At 42.1% G+C, this 18,472-nt stretch overlaps 1 protein-coding gene across 5 annotated transcripts in view; it reads left to right on the top strand.

Annotated features, from left to right (window-relative positions):
* The window catches only part of VPS8 (VPS8 subunit of CORVET complex), a 281,893-nt gene that overhangs the window by 40,609 nt on the left and 222,812 nt on the right, over positions 1-18,472 (top strand). For all 5 annotated transcript variants that reach the window (XM_056535311.1, XM_056535309.1, XM_056535310.1 and 2 more), the window contains 3 exons: positions 9,736-9,843; positions 17,173-17,253; positions 17,337-17,507. In XM_056535311.1, coding sequence (XP_056391286.1) covers positions 9,736-9,843; positions 17,173-17,253; positions 17,337-17,507 — 360 coding nt within the window. The remainder of the gene's footprint in view (positions 1-9,735; positions 9,844-17,172; positions 17,254-17,336; positions 17,508-18,472) is intronic.

Here is an 18,472-nt window from a genome sequence, read left to right as displayed (position 1 = left end):
TCCAAACAAATTCTCTCTCCAAAAGCCCAATGGCGCTCCTTCTCTTCTGAGCAATGTAGTGCACCCGCAGAGCACTTTACATCCACATATGGGGTATTTCCATACTCAGAAGAAACGGGGTTAAAATTTTGTGAGGCTTTTTCTCCTATTACCCCTTGTGAAAATGAAAAATTTGGGGTGACACCAGCGTTTTAGTGAAAAAAAATCAAATTGTTCATTTTTACGTCCAACTTTACCGGAAATTTGTCAAACACCTGTGGGGTGTAATGGCTCATTGTTACCTTCCTTGAGGGGTGTTGTTTCCCAAATAGTGTGCCATGTGAGGCATTTTTTGCTGTTCTGGCACCATAGGGGCTTCCTAAATGCGACATGCCCCCCCCCAAAAAACATTTCAGCAAAATTTGCTTTCCAAAAGCCAAATGTGACTCCTTCTCTTCTAAGCATTGTAGTGCTCCCTCAGAGCCACACTTGGGGTATTTCCAACCATGGGGTTACAACTTTTGGGGGGCATTTTCTCCTATTACCTCTTGTAAAAATGGTTAATTTAGTGAAAAAACAGCATTGTAGTAAAAAAAAAATTAAACATTTTAATTTACACATTTGACTTTATTGAAAAGTCGTCAAACACCTGTGAGGTGTTAAGGCTCACTGTACCCCTTGTTACGTGCCAAGAGGGGTGTAATTTCCAAAATAGCATGCCATGTGTTTTTTTTTTTTTCTGTTATGGCACCATAGGGGCTTCCTAAATTTGACATGCCCCCCAAACACCATTTCAGCAAAATTCACTTTCCAAAATCCCGTTGTCGCTCATTCCCTTCTGAGCCCTTTACTGCGCTCGCAGAACACTTTAGGTTCACATTTGAGGTATTTCCTTACTCAAGAGAAATTGGGTTACACATTTTGGAGGGCTTTTTCTCCTTTAACCCCCTTGTAAAAATTGGGTCTACAAGAACATGTTTGTGTAAAAAATAGAGAGTTTGAATTTTCCCCTACTCTTTGCTGCTATTCCTGTGAAACACCTAAAGGGTTAACAACCTTTCTGAATGTCATTTTGAATACTTTGAGGGGTGCAGTTTTTATAATGGGGTCTTTTATGGGAAATTTCTAATATGAAGGCCCCTCAAATCCACTTCAAAACTGAACTGGTCCCTGAAATATTTAGAATTTGAAAATTTTGTGAAAAATTGGAAAATTGCTGCTGAACTTTGAAGCCCTTTGATGTCTTCCAAAAGTTAAAACATGTCAACTTTATGAAACAAATATAAAGTAGACATTGTATATGTGAATCAATGTATAATTTATTTGGTATGTCTATTTTCCTTACGAGCAAAGAGCTTTAAAGTTAGAAAAATACAAACTTTACTAATTTTTCATGAAATTTTGCAATTATTCACCAAGGAATGATGCAAATATCGACAAACATTTACCACTATGTTAAATTCATAAGTAAAAGCATCCCAGAGTTATTAATACAAAAAATGCTCTTAGGGTGATAATGGGCTTTGTCTTTAAGGGGTTAAAGTAGTCAGAATGACATTAAAGAAGTTTATTAAAGGAGATCTGTAGTGCTCTGAACTTTATCCCCTATCCGAAGGATAGGGAATGAGTTTTAGATCATGGGGGGTCTGAGCACTGGGGCCCCCCTCGATCTTCTGTACAGGGCCGCGGCAATGTACAGGAAAGGGGTCGTTCCGTCCCCACATCACACGGCAGCCAGCATGCCCCTCCATGAATCCCATAAAGATACATGGAGGGGCGTGCCAGCTGCCGCGTCATGCAAATTTTTTTTTTCTTTCACATTTTTACTATCGTACACATAATTCAGTGAAGTACACATCTATACTCCACTGAATTTTGCCTATGCCTGTCAGTTTTACACTGGCAAGCATAAGATAGTAGAACAGAGACTCTACCTTAGGTAGAGGCTGATCAGTTTCTGTTGCCATGACAATGGAGGCCATTGTCAGGCCATTGGTGCTCTGCTTTCACTTTGCAGAGCACCGATCGGAAACAGAGGGAGCTCCCTCCCTCTGTAACCCTAATAGATGCTTCGGTCACAGTGACCGCAGCGTCTATATGGGTAACTCAGGATCAGAGTGCTGCGGGTGGTCTCCCCCGATGTGGCCCCTCTCCTCCGAACGCTTCACTGTGTGAAGCAATGGAGGAGAGGGGGAAGGAGGAGACCCCTGCCATATCACTGTTATTGGTCTGTCAGTACTGGTGATCGCCGACTGGTGATCGCTGTGATTGGTCCTTGGCCGGCTTCAGGGACGCTTAACTATACAGCACAGCCGAGCTCAGTAAACCGTCACAGCACCCAGCGACGCTGTGACAGTTTAAACACATCAGATACATGTACGTGGTGATGCAGCAGGTCAGCCTTCATCACTACCTACATGTACCTAATTCCGCAGGAAGAGGTTAAGTGGTAATACCTCTGACATGCTTTTACTTTAGATTATGACGATACCCAATTTATATAGCCTTTATATGTTATTTTTCCTTTTCTCAACAAAATCCTTTTTTCCCATTTTTTGTGTTGTCATGTTTTCACAGCCATAACTTTTTTATTTTTTATCCAACGCCATTGTGTGGGTTTTTCTTTTTGCGGGACAAGCTGTACTTTTTACTAGTGCCATTTTTGCGATTCATGCTACCTTATAATCTTTTTATTCCACGTTTTGGACCAAAACTTGTGTTTTTTTTTCACTGCGTTCACCATGCGAGATAAATACCATTATCGTTTTATTGTATGTCATTATGGACGTGTCAATACCTGTTATTGTTTGGGCTTTTTTTATGTCATAATATAGGGTTTTATGGGAAAGGGGCATTCATTTTATTTATTTTTTTTGCACTTTATTAATTTATTTAAAGGGACCCAATCAGCAGATTTTACCCGATATAACGCTTGGCAAAGCATTATATAGGGTAAAATCTTTATCCTCACCATCCGTGGGGGAAACTACTGCCCCCAGGGAATGTAAGGATATGAAGTTATAAACTAGTCACCGCCTCACCCATAAGTAGTCCCCTGGGCGGGGAGCTCCTCTCAACTAGTCCTCTTCTTCCACCGGCAGCGACGCCCCCTTCGCTTGATTGACGGGCCACGTCATTGTTCTGCTCTTTCTGTTCAGTGAGCAGAGTAATGACGTGGCCCTTTAATCAAGCAAAGGGGGCATCACTGCCGGCCAAAGAAGGGAAACTAGGTGAGAGGAGCTCTCCGCCCAGGGAACTACTTACGGGCGTGGCGGAGACTAGTTCTTAAGTTCATATCCTCACCATCCCTGAGTTGTAGCTATGCAACAGCTGGAGACACACTTGCTGGAAAACTCTGCCATACAATTAGATTACTATTCTTGCAGCAGCGGTAGTAGCATAGTGCACATAAAACATTGCAGTAGAAGGCACCTTTTCCTGTGTAGTGTCCAACATTTCTTAAACCTTGTCTTTGCATATCTTTTCTCTCTAGTATTTATTTAAAAGAGTTTAGTCTTTCACTTTATATACACATAAATGCTGTTTGGACAGACAATACAGATGTTCTTGGCTGTTCTTCACTTCCTTCCTTCTGCTTTCCTTCCTTTAGCAGATTCCTGTTATGATGTTAGTTAGAGCCCAGATGCAAACAGTACAAACCAGCCATCAGGAGTGTATAACCTTTGCTACTTCATCCATTTTATCTGTTATAATTTTCTATACAAGTTAATAATACAGTTGTTCTTTCCTTTACAGTAATACCTTTAATAGAACAGAAAACTGAATTAAAAAGTGGATGGGGAGCTGCACACTATAAATGTATGGTTTAACTGGGCCAAGGTGCTGAGATGCACTTTACCCGTAGTGCCAAAAGAGACTAGTAATGAAATTCAGACCTCTAGGCACAGTTAGTATTTTTTGCTAGTGTGTGTGTGGGAAAAAAATGAGATGGGAGATGTGGCTGGTATCTAAATATAATGTGCTTTATTCAAATGTATTGACAATATAGTCAGTAATAAAATCCAGTCTCTGAGCAGGGCCCTTGCTACAGAGATAATGATATATATATATATATATATATATATATATATGTTAAAAGCAGTAGAGCATAATGCAAGCAAAAAAAAGGGTTTTCAAATGATGGTACCAGTCTTTGACAAGGAAAAAGTTAGAATTACTTGTAAAATGATGTATAATAAAAATAGAGTAAACAATAGTAGCAGCGTTGTAAATACAATTGTGGTTTGTAGCAGTCTAATGTGTAAGGAATGAATACGATGAAATACAGCGTTGTGCAGATTGGCAGGGATGCTGGTGCTCACAGCGCACCCGGCCTGGTAGAAATACCTGATGTCTTCTTAGGTGTTTGTTCCGTCTTTGTTGCGGATATCCTGGCAGGTGGCCCTAAAGGGTTAACAAACTTTCTGAATGTCATTTTGTATACTTTGAGGGTGCAGTTTTTATAATGGGGTCATTTATGGGGTATTTCTAATATGAAGGCCCCTCAAATCCACTTCAAAGCGGAACTGGCCCCTGAAATTTCAGATTTTGAAAATGTTGTTGGAAATTGGAAAATTGCTGCTGAATCATTCCTGCCCGTTCTCCCCGAAACGCGTCTGTTAGCTATCACCCAGCAATCCACTTTGCCGTTTCTAACTCTTGACAAGGATTGATTCTCCATTCTCAAATGCGGGAGTCCCCTGCTCAGCAGACCACTATTCACTGCCACAGCACAAGGAAGCGGCCACAGGGAGAATGATCTGCATATCCCGCGATCCCATATCGCCGCTGCTGTCAACTCATCCATCCAGGGCCGTACGCAGCTCCGAGCCACCTGTCACCACAGACCTACGTGCCAGGATATCCACAACAAAGACGGAACAAACACCTAAGAAGACTGCAGGTATTTCTATAAGGCCGGGTGCACTGTGAGCACCAGCACCCGTGCCAATCTGCACAACGCTGTATTTGATCGTATTCATTCCTTACACATTAGACTGCTACAAGCCACAATTGTATTTACAGTGCTACAAGTGATTCTAACTTTTTCCTTGTCAAAGACTGGTACCATCATTTTAAAACCCTTTTTTTTGGTTGCATTATGCTATACTGCTTTTAACCTATATATAAATCATTATCTCTGTAGCAAGGGCCCTGCTCAGAGACTGGATTTTATTACCGACTATATTGTCAATATATTTGAATAAAGCACATTATATTTAGATACCAGCCACATCTCCCATCTAATTTTTTTCCCCCACACACACACACACACACAAAAAAACTGCCGCTTATATGGAAAAATGAAAAAGTTATAGGTCTTCAAAAAGGGGGATTTTAAACGTACTAATTTGGTTAAATAGTTTACGATTTTTTTTAAGCAATAGAAAAGTATGTTATCATGGGTATCATTTTAATCGTATTGACCCAAAGAGTAAAGAACACATGTCATTTTTACCGTAAATTGTGTGGCGTGAAAACGAAACCTTCCATAATTTGCAAAATTGCAGCTTTCTTTTTAATTTCCCCACACATAGTATTTTTTGGGTTGCACCATACATTTTATGGTAAAGGGAGTGATGGCATTACAACGGACAACTGGTGGTGCAAAAAACTAGCCCTCATACTAGTCTGTGGATGAAAATATAAAATAGTTATGCTTTTTTGAAGGCGAGGAGGAAAAAACCAAAACGTAAAAATAAATTTGTCTGAATCCTTAAGGCCCAAATGGGCTAAGTCCTTAAGGGGTTAAAATGTATACCATATATACTCGAGTATAAGCCAAGTTTTTCAGCACGATTTTTCGTGTTGAAAACGCCCCCCTCGGCTTATACTTGAGTGAACTCTCCGCCTATTAATCCCTTCATCAGTGGTCTTCAACCTGCGGACCTCCAGCTGTAGCAAAACTACAACTCCCAGCAAGCCCGGCTGTCCGGGCATGCTGGGTGTTGTAGTTTTGAAACCTCTGGAGGTCCGTAGGTTGAAGACCACTGCGACCTTCGTCATCATCCAGCCCCCCCCCCCCCCCCCCCATTTTATTTTGCACTCGCCTCTCCTCGGTGGAAGGTTAGGGTGAGCTGGTCTGGGCCATCTATGCTGCAGGGACCGTCGGGTGGGGATGGTTAGTCGTTGCGGGCTGTCCATTTTCACCGGGGGGGCCTCTTCTCCGCGCTTCGGTCCCGTCCCCGGAGTAGTGACGTTGCCTTGACGACGCACAGGGATGTTCATGTGCAACGTCCCTGTGCGGCATTGTCAAGGCACTGTCACTAGTCCGGGCCCGAAGCGCGGAGAAGAGACCCCCCCGGTTAAAATGGACAGCCCGCAACGACTAACCATTCCCACCCGACGGTCCCTGCTGCATAAATGGCCCGGACCAGCTCACTCTAACTTCCAGCCTAGGGGAGGTGAGTACAAAACAAAGGGGGGGGGGGGGGGCTGGATGATGTCGAAGCCCGCAGTGGTCTTCAACCTGCAGACCTCCAGAGGTTTCAAAACTACAACACCCAGCATGCCTGGACAGCGGATGGCTGTCCGGGCTTGCTGGGAGTTGTAGTTTTGCAACATCTGGAGGTCCGCAGGTTGAAGACCACTGATGAAGGGATTGACAGGCGGAGATGGCGGGGGTCTCGATGATTACATGGGGGGATGATGTATTTCCCACCCTAGGCTTATAGTCAAGTCAATAACTTTTCCTGGGTTTTTGAGGTAAAATTAGGGGCCTCGGCTTATATTCGGGTCGGCTTATACTCGAGTATATACGGTACACATATTTTCTGTTCTCTGGGTATTGCACATTTTCCTCTGTGTTTCCTCTGTTTAAAAAACCCTTTATTTATACATTTTGCTTTTTAGTAGTTTGAATAGATTTCAACACTGGTAATAACAATGTAGCTCAAAATTACATAGTTACATAGTAGTAGGCGGACATAATCATGTTTAACATTATTATACTTGCAAAACCCCAGTTTGTGCAGAGGAAGACAAAAACAGAGTCATTTTAGGCAGTTTGGCTGTGCAACTTGCAACTTTCAATAAGACTACAACACATTGTTCAGAATGAGCAGACATAAATATTTCCTGTATGAAATGTCAAAGGAATTGTAGGAAGTTTTGTTTCTTATGTTTAAGGAAACCTGTAATCACTTTCAGGTTATTTTCACACAGTAGAGTTTTCATTTGCAATCCGGAGAAAAAATTCAGCTTGGAAATTCTGCTACATGAAATTATCATTGTGGTAAACATTTCTGCTGTCCTATTCCCATGGCAGAATTTGATTCGGCAAAAAATATTGAACCTGTCAATAAGTTTTTGCAGAACTCCTTGAAGTCAATGGGACTCTGAATTTCGTCTAGAATCTGTAAATTCTGTACATATTCCACCCACATTCTGCACAGAATCTGTAAAATTGCAGAAAATCCAATGCCAGTTTGGCAGAAAGGAAATTGAGCAGAAGCACAGAATTGTCACTGTGTGAACATAGCCTTATGCTCCCTGAACCACAAGTTATTAAAATTGTGGCCAGCAGATTCTCTCCTCTCCACTAGCCTTGATTGATAGATCTGTCCCTATAACCAAACAGGCTGTGTTCACACACCAAAATTTCTGCATGGAATCTGCAGGGAATTCCACATGAAAGTTCTGCGTAAGTTAATATCCTATACACTTCAATGGAATTCTGCAGTCCCATTCACACAGCAGAATTTCTGCTGCAGAATTCCCGCTGCAGGAATTCCATTGAAGTGAATGGGCAATTCAGTTCTGCCAAATTTACTGAAGAACTTTCACGCAGAATTCCGTGCAGAAATTCTGGTGTGTGAACATCAGGAATTACCCTTGGGACTTGTGGTTCAAGCAGCATGAAATCAATGACAAGTTTCGCTTAATATTACACAGCATATTTAGTGCTCCAACTAACATATACATTGTGATAAAACTTTGTGGCTGAGCATCAATCTTTGAGACTACAATACCATGAAGGTGGTGCTTTTTTTTACATTCACCTTTAAAGGTGTGCTTTTTATGGTGTTTTTTCTTACTCTTGTTTGGTTTGTAGTTGCTGGCAATTATCATTTAGTGTTCCCTGACATAAAACTTATTCTTATCAAAAACAAGTAAAGCGTACCTGTCAGATCCCACAAAAAAAAAAAAAAAACAACTGTTGTGTTACTCAGTACCTCATCCTGATCATGTACATGTCATTTTTACGTATCCATAACCCATATTTCACAAAAAATAGAATTTTACAGCTTCTCAATGTCTTTTCCGTCTTGTCAAAGGGAGGGGGCGTGTAATGCCTGTAATGACTCCTCCCCCTCCCTCACTTTGCTGACTCACTGCTCTCGGGAGACTAACAGCCCTGCTCTGTAACCCTTTCCTCTCTGGTTTTATGCTGTACACACACACACACACACACAATGATTATTGGAGATTGCCTGTACTCCACCAAAGACAATATGGTGAGTGTATAACTTAGATCTTCCTAAATTAGTGCAAAGGTTTAGTGCTCAAAGTACAGTGGTTTCCAATGTCATTCATGTGTGTTATCCTTAGGCAGTCCTGTAATGTTGGGACTTGTATATTTGGAATAGTTGTAGGTACACTGTGTGGATAACTCTTTTTTGCAGCATTGTTGCCTTCAGCTGTGTGCCTACAGCTTTTGCAAAACTAAGACTCCCAGCATGCCTAAACCTCCTTTGACTGTCCAGGCATGCTTGGAGTTGTAGTTTTGAAACAGCTGGAGGCACATATTTGGTAAAACTCTGTGTTACAGCAGTGTTGCTGCAGGCTGTGTTCCTCCTGCAGCCTTGTCAATCAGCCATCTCATGTCCACGACCCTTGGACACCCTCATGCTGCTGTGGGACACTTCAGTGTCCCAGGAGGTATGGGACCTCTAGTGGTGGAATTTTCAAAGGCAGTTTTCTTTTAAAAATCATTTAAAGAAGTATATTAAAAAAAAACTATTGTTTTGCCAAGATGTACAACATATAATACGTTTTTATATCTGGCAATGCCCATTTAATCAGGCTGAACCCTGCAAGACATGGTAGGATTTAGTACTATGTTTCCGGCTGTTTTTATATGCTAAATCTTAATGACAGGTTCCGTTTAAGGCAATCTTTGTGATGAGACAATCCCTTTAAATACCATCTGAACAGTAAATCAATCCACCATACAGTAGCATGAAACTTTCTTGGCAATTTATTTAATGCTTTTCCTCCCAAACCTTCCAATGCCAAACTACTAATCAATGGGTTCCAGAGGAGAATTTCTAATACACTATTAATGTATATGTTTAAGGGTTAACGTAGAAATAAAATTACAAAACACTATACAATGTAAATAGCCACAGTGTACTGCTAATGGAAAATGTGGCTACATAATATGATTTCAAGCGCAAAAAGTGGTACAGGAGAATTTTACTAACAAATTGTGCACTTTCTAAAACAAAAAAAAAAGATAGACAAGCTCCTTAAGAGCTGTAATAATACTAAGTAAAATACTTGTAAAACATGGGATCACTGTAATGGTTTCTTTAAAGAAAAAGAGTTGCCAGCTGTGCCTGTGTATTAGCACATTTTAATTATTCACTCATTAGCTTCTATGGAAAGTTGTAGACAGGTTTATTTTGCTTCTGGAGTTAACTAGTTTATCTTTGATGTCCTATGAATGCTTTGTAAGGACCAGAAATCAATTTGGCAGTCTGGTAATAAGTTTATTATGTGTTGCTTAATTACTGTTTCTTTTTCATCTCACAGATGGATCCCTCCAGTGTACCACTTCTAGCCTGGCACTTTGTGATCCTGCAGGGGGCCCTAAACCCCATGCTGGCCTTCTGCAGAGGAGATGTAGTTCATTTCCTTTTGGTAAGAACGTACTGCGGGACCACAAGATTTTTAGTTTATTTTTTTCAGAGTAATTGTAAAAATGGGATAAGGTTTAATTAATAGAGATGCACGGAGAGATAATAAAACTTCCTGTGACAAGCAAATGTCCTATCAATAATGTGAATTCAAGTAGAGAAAAAAAACAGACACAGTGGCACATCTATAGCATGCACCTTGATCTAAGGCTTCTCAGCAAACTTTATTAAAGTAACAGGTCGTTAGTGTACTTTATGATCATGAAGTGCAAGCCCGTATGCCACGTCATGGCCACCTGTAAGTAGCGGGTCCCTAACATCCCTAGCATAAAATGGCGCCACACTGAGCAGCAACCACCTCCACCGCAACACCAGCGGCCACAGGGGGAACAACTCACTTGCGGAGCAGCCTCAATGCCGCCCGAACCAGTCCCTGGGCCGTGCCTCCCCACAGACACTGCACCGCAGCAGCAATAGATGCCGCACAGCGCAGCATCAGTGTGAACTGGTGTGAAAGCTCACTTAGTATGTGCTCCCAGTCAAAGACTGGGAGACTGCCAGAAAGAACAGGGCCCTTTGCAGCTTCCCAACTTAAAGGGTCACTCTCATTAAACTAATTTTTGCTATTGCACTCCTTATGGTAAATAAAAAATATTTCTAATATACTTTGTTAAAAAAAAAAAAATGAAGTTTTCTATGTTTTATTTGTGCTTAAAAAAGCTCAAGAGCACATTTTCCTCCATCTTATACACAGACTTTGGACAGAAAGTGCAGCCTGGAGTACTGAGGGGGATGTGTCCAGCCTCATCCAATCATAGATCCTCTCACACTTAACTGCCATATGCTGTTGGCTGGACACCCCCCCTCAGCACTCCAGGCTGCACTTCCTGTGTTTGGGCTTCGGTCCAAAGTCTGTGTATGAGATGGGGGAAAATGTGCTCTTGAGCTTTTTTAAGCACAAATAAAATTTTTTTTTTAACAAAGTACTTTTTTTTTTTTTTTTTAAACAAAGTATATTAGAAATATTTTTATTTACCATAAGGAGTTCAATAGCAAAAATTTGTTTTAATAAGAGTGCCCATTTAAGCATTCATGACATATCTATAGAATCCTCGCCTATCTGCAGAACATGGTCTATGATCACTGAATCCACTCCAGATCTCTGTAGCTGCTCCATTAAACTGCTTGCTTGCTACTTTTTGAAGCTCTGTAATCTAAGCTACCTCTTCACTGATCTTTAACCAGCCTAGCGGTATTCCCGAGCGTGACTCGGGGTTCATTTTCGCTGCTAGAAGCGGTAACCCCGAGTCACGCTCGGGGTAGAATTGCAGAGTTGCTGTGCGGGCTGCACAGTATATCGCAAAAGCAATCAAATCGCGATTTTTGCTTTTTGCGATGTAGTGATGCAGCCCCCGGGAAAATATGTGATTATCTGCTCGGGTCGGCTCCCGTTGCGGGGGCCGGCCAGAGCAGGTAAAGACATATACTAAAAGTCAGTGTTTCTCAACCAGGGGGCCTCCAGATGTTGCAAAACTACAACTCTCAGCATGCCCGGACAGCCAAAGGCTGTCCGGGCATGCTGGGAGCAGTAGTTTCACAACAGCTGGAGGCCCCCTGGTAGAAAACCCTGAACTAAGTGTAAAAGTAAAAAGGAAGAAAATAAAAAAACCTTTTGCTCACCTAGTCCCGGTCCCTGAAGATGTCGTTCCCCTCCGTGCGCTCTGTTCACTGCTCTATTCATCTTACAGGACCTTTCCCTTTTCAGCCAATCACAGGCCGCAGTGGTGTAAAGCCTGTGATTGGCTGAAGGGGAAAGGACTTGTTCTGCAGCAAATACACTAGGTTTGAAATCTGCCCGGCAAACCTAATGTATTTGCTGCAGGACAAGAAGGTGACAAGGTGACAAGGGGGGAATGTGACACAGGGGAGAATGTAACAAGGGGGGGGGGGGGAATGTGACATAGGGGGGAATGTAACAAGGGGGGGGGGGAATGTGACATAGGGGGGAATGTGACATAGGGGGGAATGTGACAGAGGGGAGAATGTGACAAGGGGGGGGGATGTGACAGGGGGGAGGAATGTGACAAAGGGGGGATGTGACAGGGGGGGAGTGGAATGTAACATGGAGGGGGGAGAAGGTAACAAGGGGGGGGGAGAATGTAACAAGAGGGGAATGTGACAGGGGGGGATGAATGTGACGGGGGGGAGAGTGTAACAAGGGGGGAGAATGTGACAGGGGGGATGAATGTGACAGGGGGGGGAGAATGCAACAAAGGGGGGGAATGTGACAGGGGGGGGGAATGTGATATGGGGGGGGAAATGTGACAAGGGAGGGGGAATGTGACGGGGGGAGATGTGGAATTTCAATGCAAAAAATTGTACCGCTTTTGGTACAAATTTCCAGACGGAATCATACCGCTAGGGAGGTTAATATAGCTTGTGGCAACCCTTCATTATGGTTAATAAGCATCACTGAACCTGTTTCATAAGATATCAGCATTGATGCTATATTCTGGAAATATATGACATACAGTCATAGCCGTAAATGTTGGCACCCCTGAAATTTTTCTAGAAAATGAAGTATTTCTCAAAGAAAAGGATTGCAGTAACACATGTTTTGCTATACACATGTTTATTCCCTTTGTGTATATTGGAACTAAACCAAAAAAGGAGGAAAAAAAGCAAATTGGACATAATGTCACACCAAACTCCAAAAATGGTCTGGACAAAATTATTGGTACCCTTAAAAATTGTGGAAAAATAAGATTGTTTCAATCAAGTGATGTTCCTTTAAACTCAACTGGGGGAAGTTACAGGTGCGGGCAATATAAAAATCACACCTGAAATCAGATAAAAAGGAGAGAAGTTCACTTAGTCTTTGCATTGTGTGTCTGTGTGTGCCACACTAAGCATGGACAACAGAAAGAGGAGAAAAGAACTGTTTCAGGATTTGAGAACCAAAATTGTGGAAAAATAGCAACAATCTCAAGGTTACAAGTCCATCTCCAGAGATCTAGATTTGCCTTTGTCCACAGTGTGCAACATTATCAAGAAGTTTGCAACCCATGGCACTGTAGCTAATCTCCCTGGGTGTGGATGGAAGAGAAAAATTGATGAAAAGTGTCAATGCAGGATAGTTTGGATGGTGGATAAGCAGCCCCAAACAAGTTCCAAATATATTCAAGCTATCGTGCAGGCTCAGGGAGCATCAGTGTCAGCACATACTATCCATCGACATTTAAATTAAATGAAATGCTATGGCAGGAGACCTAGGAGGGCCCCACTGCTGACACAGAGACATAAAAAAGCAAGACTACATTTTGCCAAAATGAACTTGAGTAAGCCAAAATCCTTCTGGGAAAACGTCTTGTAGACAGATAAGACCAAGATAGAGCATTTTGGTAAACGGAATGAGGCCTACAAAGAATAGAACACAGTACCTACAGTAATATATGGTGGAGGTTCAATGATGTTTTGGGGTTGTTCTGCTGCCTCTGGCACTGGGTGCCTTGAATGTGTGCATTACCGACGGATTTTGGGTCGCACTGTACAGCCCAGTGTCAGAAAGCTGGGTTTGCGTCCGAGATCTTGGATCTTCCAGCAGGACAATGACCCCAAACATATGTCTAAAAGAACCCAGAAATGGATGGCAACAAAGCGTTGTCTCAAATGGCTGGAGGTGCTCAACCCCAAGTGCAGTTGTGCATTTATACTGGGGGAGCAGATCCTGCCCTTGTGGTCTGTTGCTAGGGGCAATCCCCAGCATAAAAATGCATACAATGGAGGATGCCTGCAGCAGACTACAAGTGCCACAATAGAATCCTACACCAGATAGACGGTGTGGATGTGTAACAATTAGAATAATACAGGAATTTAGGTGTTCTACTGTGGTAGATGTAAACAATGACATTGGCTAACCCTCAACACTGATATTAAAATTGAGACATTAGCCAGTATATCCTTGTATGAAGGACATACCTGAGCCCGCACACCAAAGCCAAGGTTTCTCAAGTGGCACGGGACCTAACACTAACCTACCTCTGTGTGATAAGCAAAACCAGGGGCCAGTGGGCAATTAATGCAGCATTAGGCCAACTCACAGCCTCCTCCCAGGTACCCTCCAGTGAGGCTGAGCACACATACAATGGGAGGAGGGAGGCAGACTACAAGCCCCACCTAAGTTGGCTGATATAGTTGCCGGCCTCACAGGTGCACCTTAATGCTGCCTGAAAGATGTTCAAGGCACATTACATATGGCGTTTACACACCTCCAAGTATAAAGTTTAAACAACAACAAAGACGTGGTCTCAAATGGTTGGTGGTGCTCAACCCCAAATGCAGTTGTGCATTTATACTGGGGAAAAATCAAAAATCCTTCTGTGAAAATGTCTGTGGACAGATGAGACCAAGATAGAGCTTTTTGGTAAAGCACATCATTCTGTTTACTGAAAATGTAATGAGGCCTACAAAGAAAAGAACACGGTACCTATAGTGAAATATGGTGGAGGTTCAATGATGTTTTGGGGTTGTTTTTCTGCCTCATGCACTGGGTGCCTTGAATGTGTGCAAGGCAATTTAACGCTGAGGATTACCAGCGGATTTTGGGTCACACTGTACAGCCCAGTGTCAAAAAGCTGGGTTTACGTCTGAGATCTTGGGTCTTCCAGCAGGAAAATGACCCCAAACATACGTCAAAAAGCTCCCAGAAATGGATGGCAACAAAGCACTGGACAGTTCTGAAGTGGCCAGCAATGAGTCCAGATCTAAATCCCATTGATCAGCTGTGGAGAGATTGTTATTGGGAAAAGGCGCCCTTCCAATACAAAGAGACCTGGAGCAGTTTGCAAAGGAAGAGTGGTCCAACATTCCGGCTGAGAGGTGTAAGAAGCTTATTGATGGTTATAGGAAGCGACTGATTTCAGTAATTTTTTCCCAAAGGCTGTGCAACCAAATATTAAGTTAAGGTGCCAATAATTTTGCCCAGCCCATTTTTGGAGTTTGGTGTGACACTATGTCCAATTTGTTATTTTTCCTCCATTTTTTGGTTTAGTTCCAATACACACAAAGGGAATAAACATGTGTATAGCAAAACATGTGTTACTGCAATCCTTTTCTGTGAGAAATACTTCATTTTCTTAAAAAAAATTCAGGGGTGCCAACATTTACGGCCATGACTGTAAATGCTTAAAATGAAAAAAAAAACATTGAATGTATCAGCACACCCTAAGGTATAAGCAGTATATGTGGTATGGCAAAAAGCCTCATAGAGAAGGCACCACATATAGTATACTTTTATCCGTAATAGTTAACTTTAGTCAAAGAAAATATTTACATTATAGGATAACTTTTGTTGTTGGGGTTGGGGTCACATGTGCCGTATTTGCTGCTGCATTTTTCCTACCAATTGAGTTAATGCATAGAAAAATCAGCTGTGTATTTTGTTTACTGTTGACTTGAGTAGAAAAATGCACAACAGCAAAATATGGCAAGAGTGACCCTACCCTGAAAGGGATTTCAAAGTTTGGTCTGCCTCAATATTGTGTTAAGTATGACTGTATTATGCTTAGTATGCTGTGATAATTTAAAGAAAAACAGCCTAAACGTGTCTTTAATTCTAATATTTGATTCAATCCAAGCCTAAATTAAAAAAATTTTCATACCATTATGTTGCCAATATACATTGAAGACCTGAATAACTGGGTTGTCGACATATACCGCAGCGTACAGGCAACGGCCCCATTCAATTTACTTGCCCTAACGTAGTCAACTAGTATATATATTTATTTATACGTCTATTTACTCAGTAGTGTGGTCTAGATAAATGTTTATGTGTAAGAATCGGGCCAAAGTAGTTGCGAGTTGATGACAATGAGGCCATTAATGTAAATAAGGCCATTGTCAGTACACTGTGGTATATGTTGCCATCCCTTTTTATTACAGGTTTGTATAGTATACCAGCAAAGTGCTGGTACAGTGTGCTAAAAAAATATTTAGTCAGCCACCAATTGTGCAAGTTCTCCCACTTTAAAAGATGAGAGAGGCCTGTAATTTTCATCATAGGTATACCTCAACTATGAGAGACATAATGAGAAAAAAAATCCATAAAATCACATTGTCTGATTTTTAAAGAATGTATTTGCAAATTATGGTGGAAAATAAGTATTTGGTCACCTACAAACAAGCAAGATTTCTGGCTCTCACAGACCTGTAACTTCTTCTTTAAGAGTCTCCTCTGTCCTTCACTCATTACCTGTATTAATGGCTCCTGTTTGAACTTGTTATCAGTATAAAAGACACCTGTCCACAACCTCAAACACTTTTTTGCCCCACTGTATACTACAAGCCTAAGCTTGCCAGTGGTGTTTACCATTGTGATTGAAGGATGTCAAAGGGGTACTCCACTGCTCAGCGTTTGGAACAAACTGTTCCAAATGCTGGAGCCGGCGCCGGGAGCTCGTGACATCATAGCCCCGCCTCTCATGACGTCACACCCTACCCCCTCAATGCAAGTCTATAGACTTGCATTGAGTAGGTGGGGCGTAACGTCATGATGGGGGCGGGGCTATGATGTCACAAGCTCCCGAAGTAGGCTCAAGCGTTCGGAACCATTTCTTCCAAACGCTGAGCAGTGGAGTAACCCTTTAAGTGGAGACTCTGTATAAGAGAAGTACAGGCAACATAGGATGATTTGGAAAACTGTTTAAGTTTAAAGGAGTAGTCCAGTGGTGAAAAACATATCCCCTATCCTAAGAATAGGGGATAAGTTTGAGATCGTGGGGGGTCCGACCGCTGGGGCCCCCTGCGATCTCCTGTATGGAACCCTGACAGCCCGCGGGAAGGGGGCGTGTCGACCTCCGCACGAAGCGGCGGCCAACACGCCCCCTCAATACAACTCTATGGCAGAGCCGAAGCGCTGCCTTCGGCAATCTCCGCCTCTGCCATAGAGATGTATTGAGGGGGCGTGTCAGCCGCCGCTTCGTGCGGGGGTCGACACACGCTATCTGGCCGGAGAGCCTGGCCCCCGTACAGAGAGATCGCAGGGGGCCCCAGCGGTCGGACCCCCCGCGATCTCAAACTTATCCCCTATCCTTAGGATAGGGGATACGTTTTTCACCACTGGACTACCCCTTTTAAGGCATTCTTTTATTGGTGGTATTTCTTTACATAAGATTTCTACATATGTGTATCCCTCACTAATGTTCTCCTATTGTTAGGAAAAACATACTGTATAGCAGCTTACACTTTCCCATAGAATGTCTTATTATTAGTTCTAATGGAAATAGTTAATGCACAGTATGATAGTGTATCATTAACAGGAATCCTGTATCTGCAGGTGAAGAGGGATGAATCCGGAGCAATTCATATAAACAAACAAAAGCAGCTTCATTTGCACTATGATCTTATCAACTTCACAGTAAGTACTCTGCAGCCACCTCTTGTCACCAGTGGCAGCTGCTGCTTTTTGTTACAATGTATCTTTGCTCTTTATTTTTACAGTGGATTAATGCCCGTACACTGGCCCTCCTGGACAGCGCAGAAAAGCTCCATGTGATTGATAGACAGAGTCAAGAGGAACTGGAGACACTGGAGATTTCTGATTTCCAGCTTGTTTACAACAGCAGCCACTTCAAGTCTTTGGCTACAGGGGGAAATGTGAGCCAGGCTCTGGTAAGTTACGTTTGTAACCTGTAGTGCAACTGTTTGGTATTGGTAAAATACATTAGTGTAAGAACTAATTACAGTATTTACTGTATCTGGTTTACTCTGATTAATTCTTCAACCTTTCTCACAGATGACACATTTTAAACCTTTTTCTTTTCTGTGTATTATAAGAAATATCTTTTCCAGATCCTTACTCAGGAGATGTATCAAAACTAGCTCAAGAAAAAAACTGCTTGCTGTAAAAGGCAAATAAAATAAACATTGCTGCACTTCTTTTTTGGAAAAGGTGCATTGACAGAGACATATGTAAAAAGTACTTATGTGTGTGTACCATTCTAAAGACGCAAAGTAGCATGCACTGTAGCCTTCAACATAAAGAAATCAGGTTGGCTGAAATATGTTTGCTGGCAGGAAACTAAATCAACTTAGTTAAGGGGGTACTCCAGCATTTAAAAATGTATCCGCCATCCACAGGATAGGTTAAAAGTGTCTGATGGTGGTGGGATCTGACCTGTCGGACCCCCTACAATCTCCAGTACAGGGCTCCGAATCCTTCTGCCAAATGGAGTGCAGGACCGGCACATGCTCCTTGCATTGTTTGGAATACCACTTTAACTGTGCACTTTTGGTCCACTCATTCTATAATTAAAGAGAATAGAGTGGTATGGCAAAAAGCGCCTTTAGGGGACTTGAATTGAAACAATAGTAGCTCACTCCAGATAATGATGATGATGTATATAAGTGGAAATGCAATGAGTGATGAGTCAATATTCTCAGGGATCTTAGAGAGGGTATATATCGTGTTATTACTTATTGTGCAGTTAGATTAATAGCGGTTATACAGATAATAACCACATAATCTATGTGACCGGCGTGCTGGTAGATAATGATGATGACTGAAACAATGAGGATTCTGATGCTTAGTACAGAATACACGCTGCGTGGACACTATGTTGCAAAAAGCTCTTGAA

Source organism: Hyla sarda, chromosome 8 (genome assembly GCF_029499605.1).
Source record: "Hyla sarda isolate aHylSar1 chromosome 8, aHylSar1.hap1, whole genome shotgun sequence".
NCBI classification, from domain to species: domain Eukaryota; kingdom Metazoa; phylum Chordata; class Amphibia; order Anura; family Hylidae; genus Hyla; species Hyla sarda.
The sequence above is the reverse complement of the archived record's forward strand: the minus strand, read 5'-3'. Positions and strand labels throughout refer to the sequence as shown.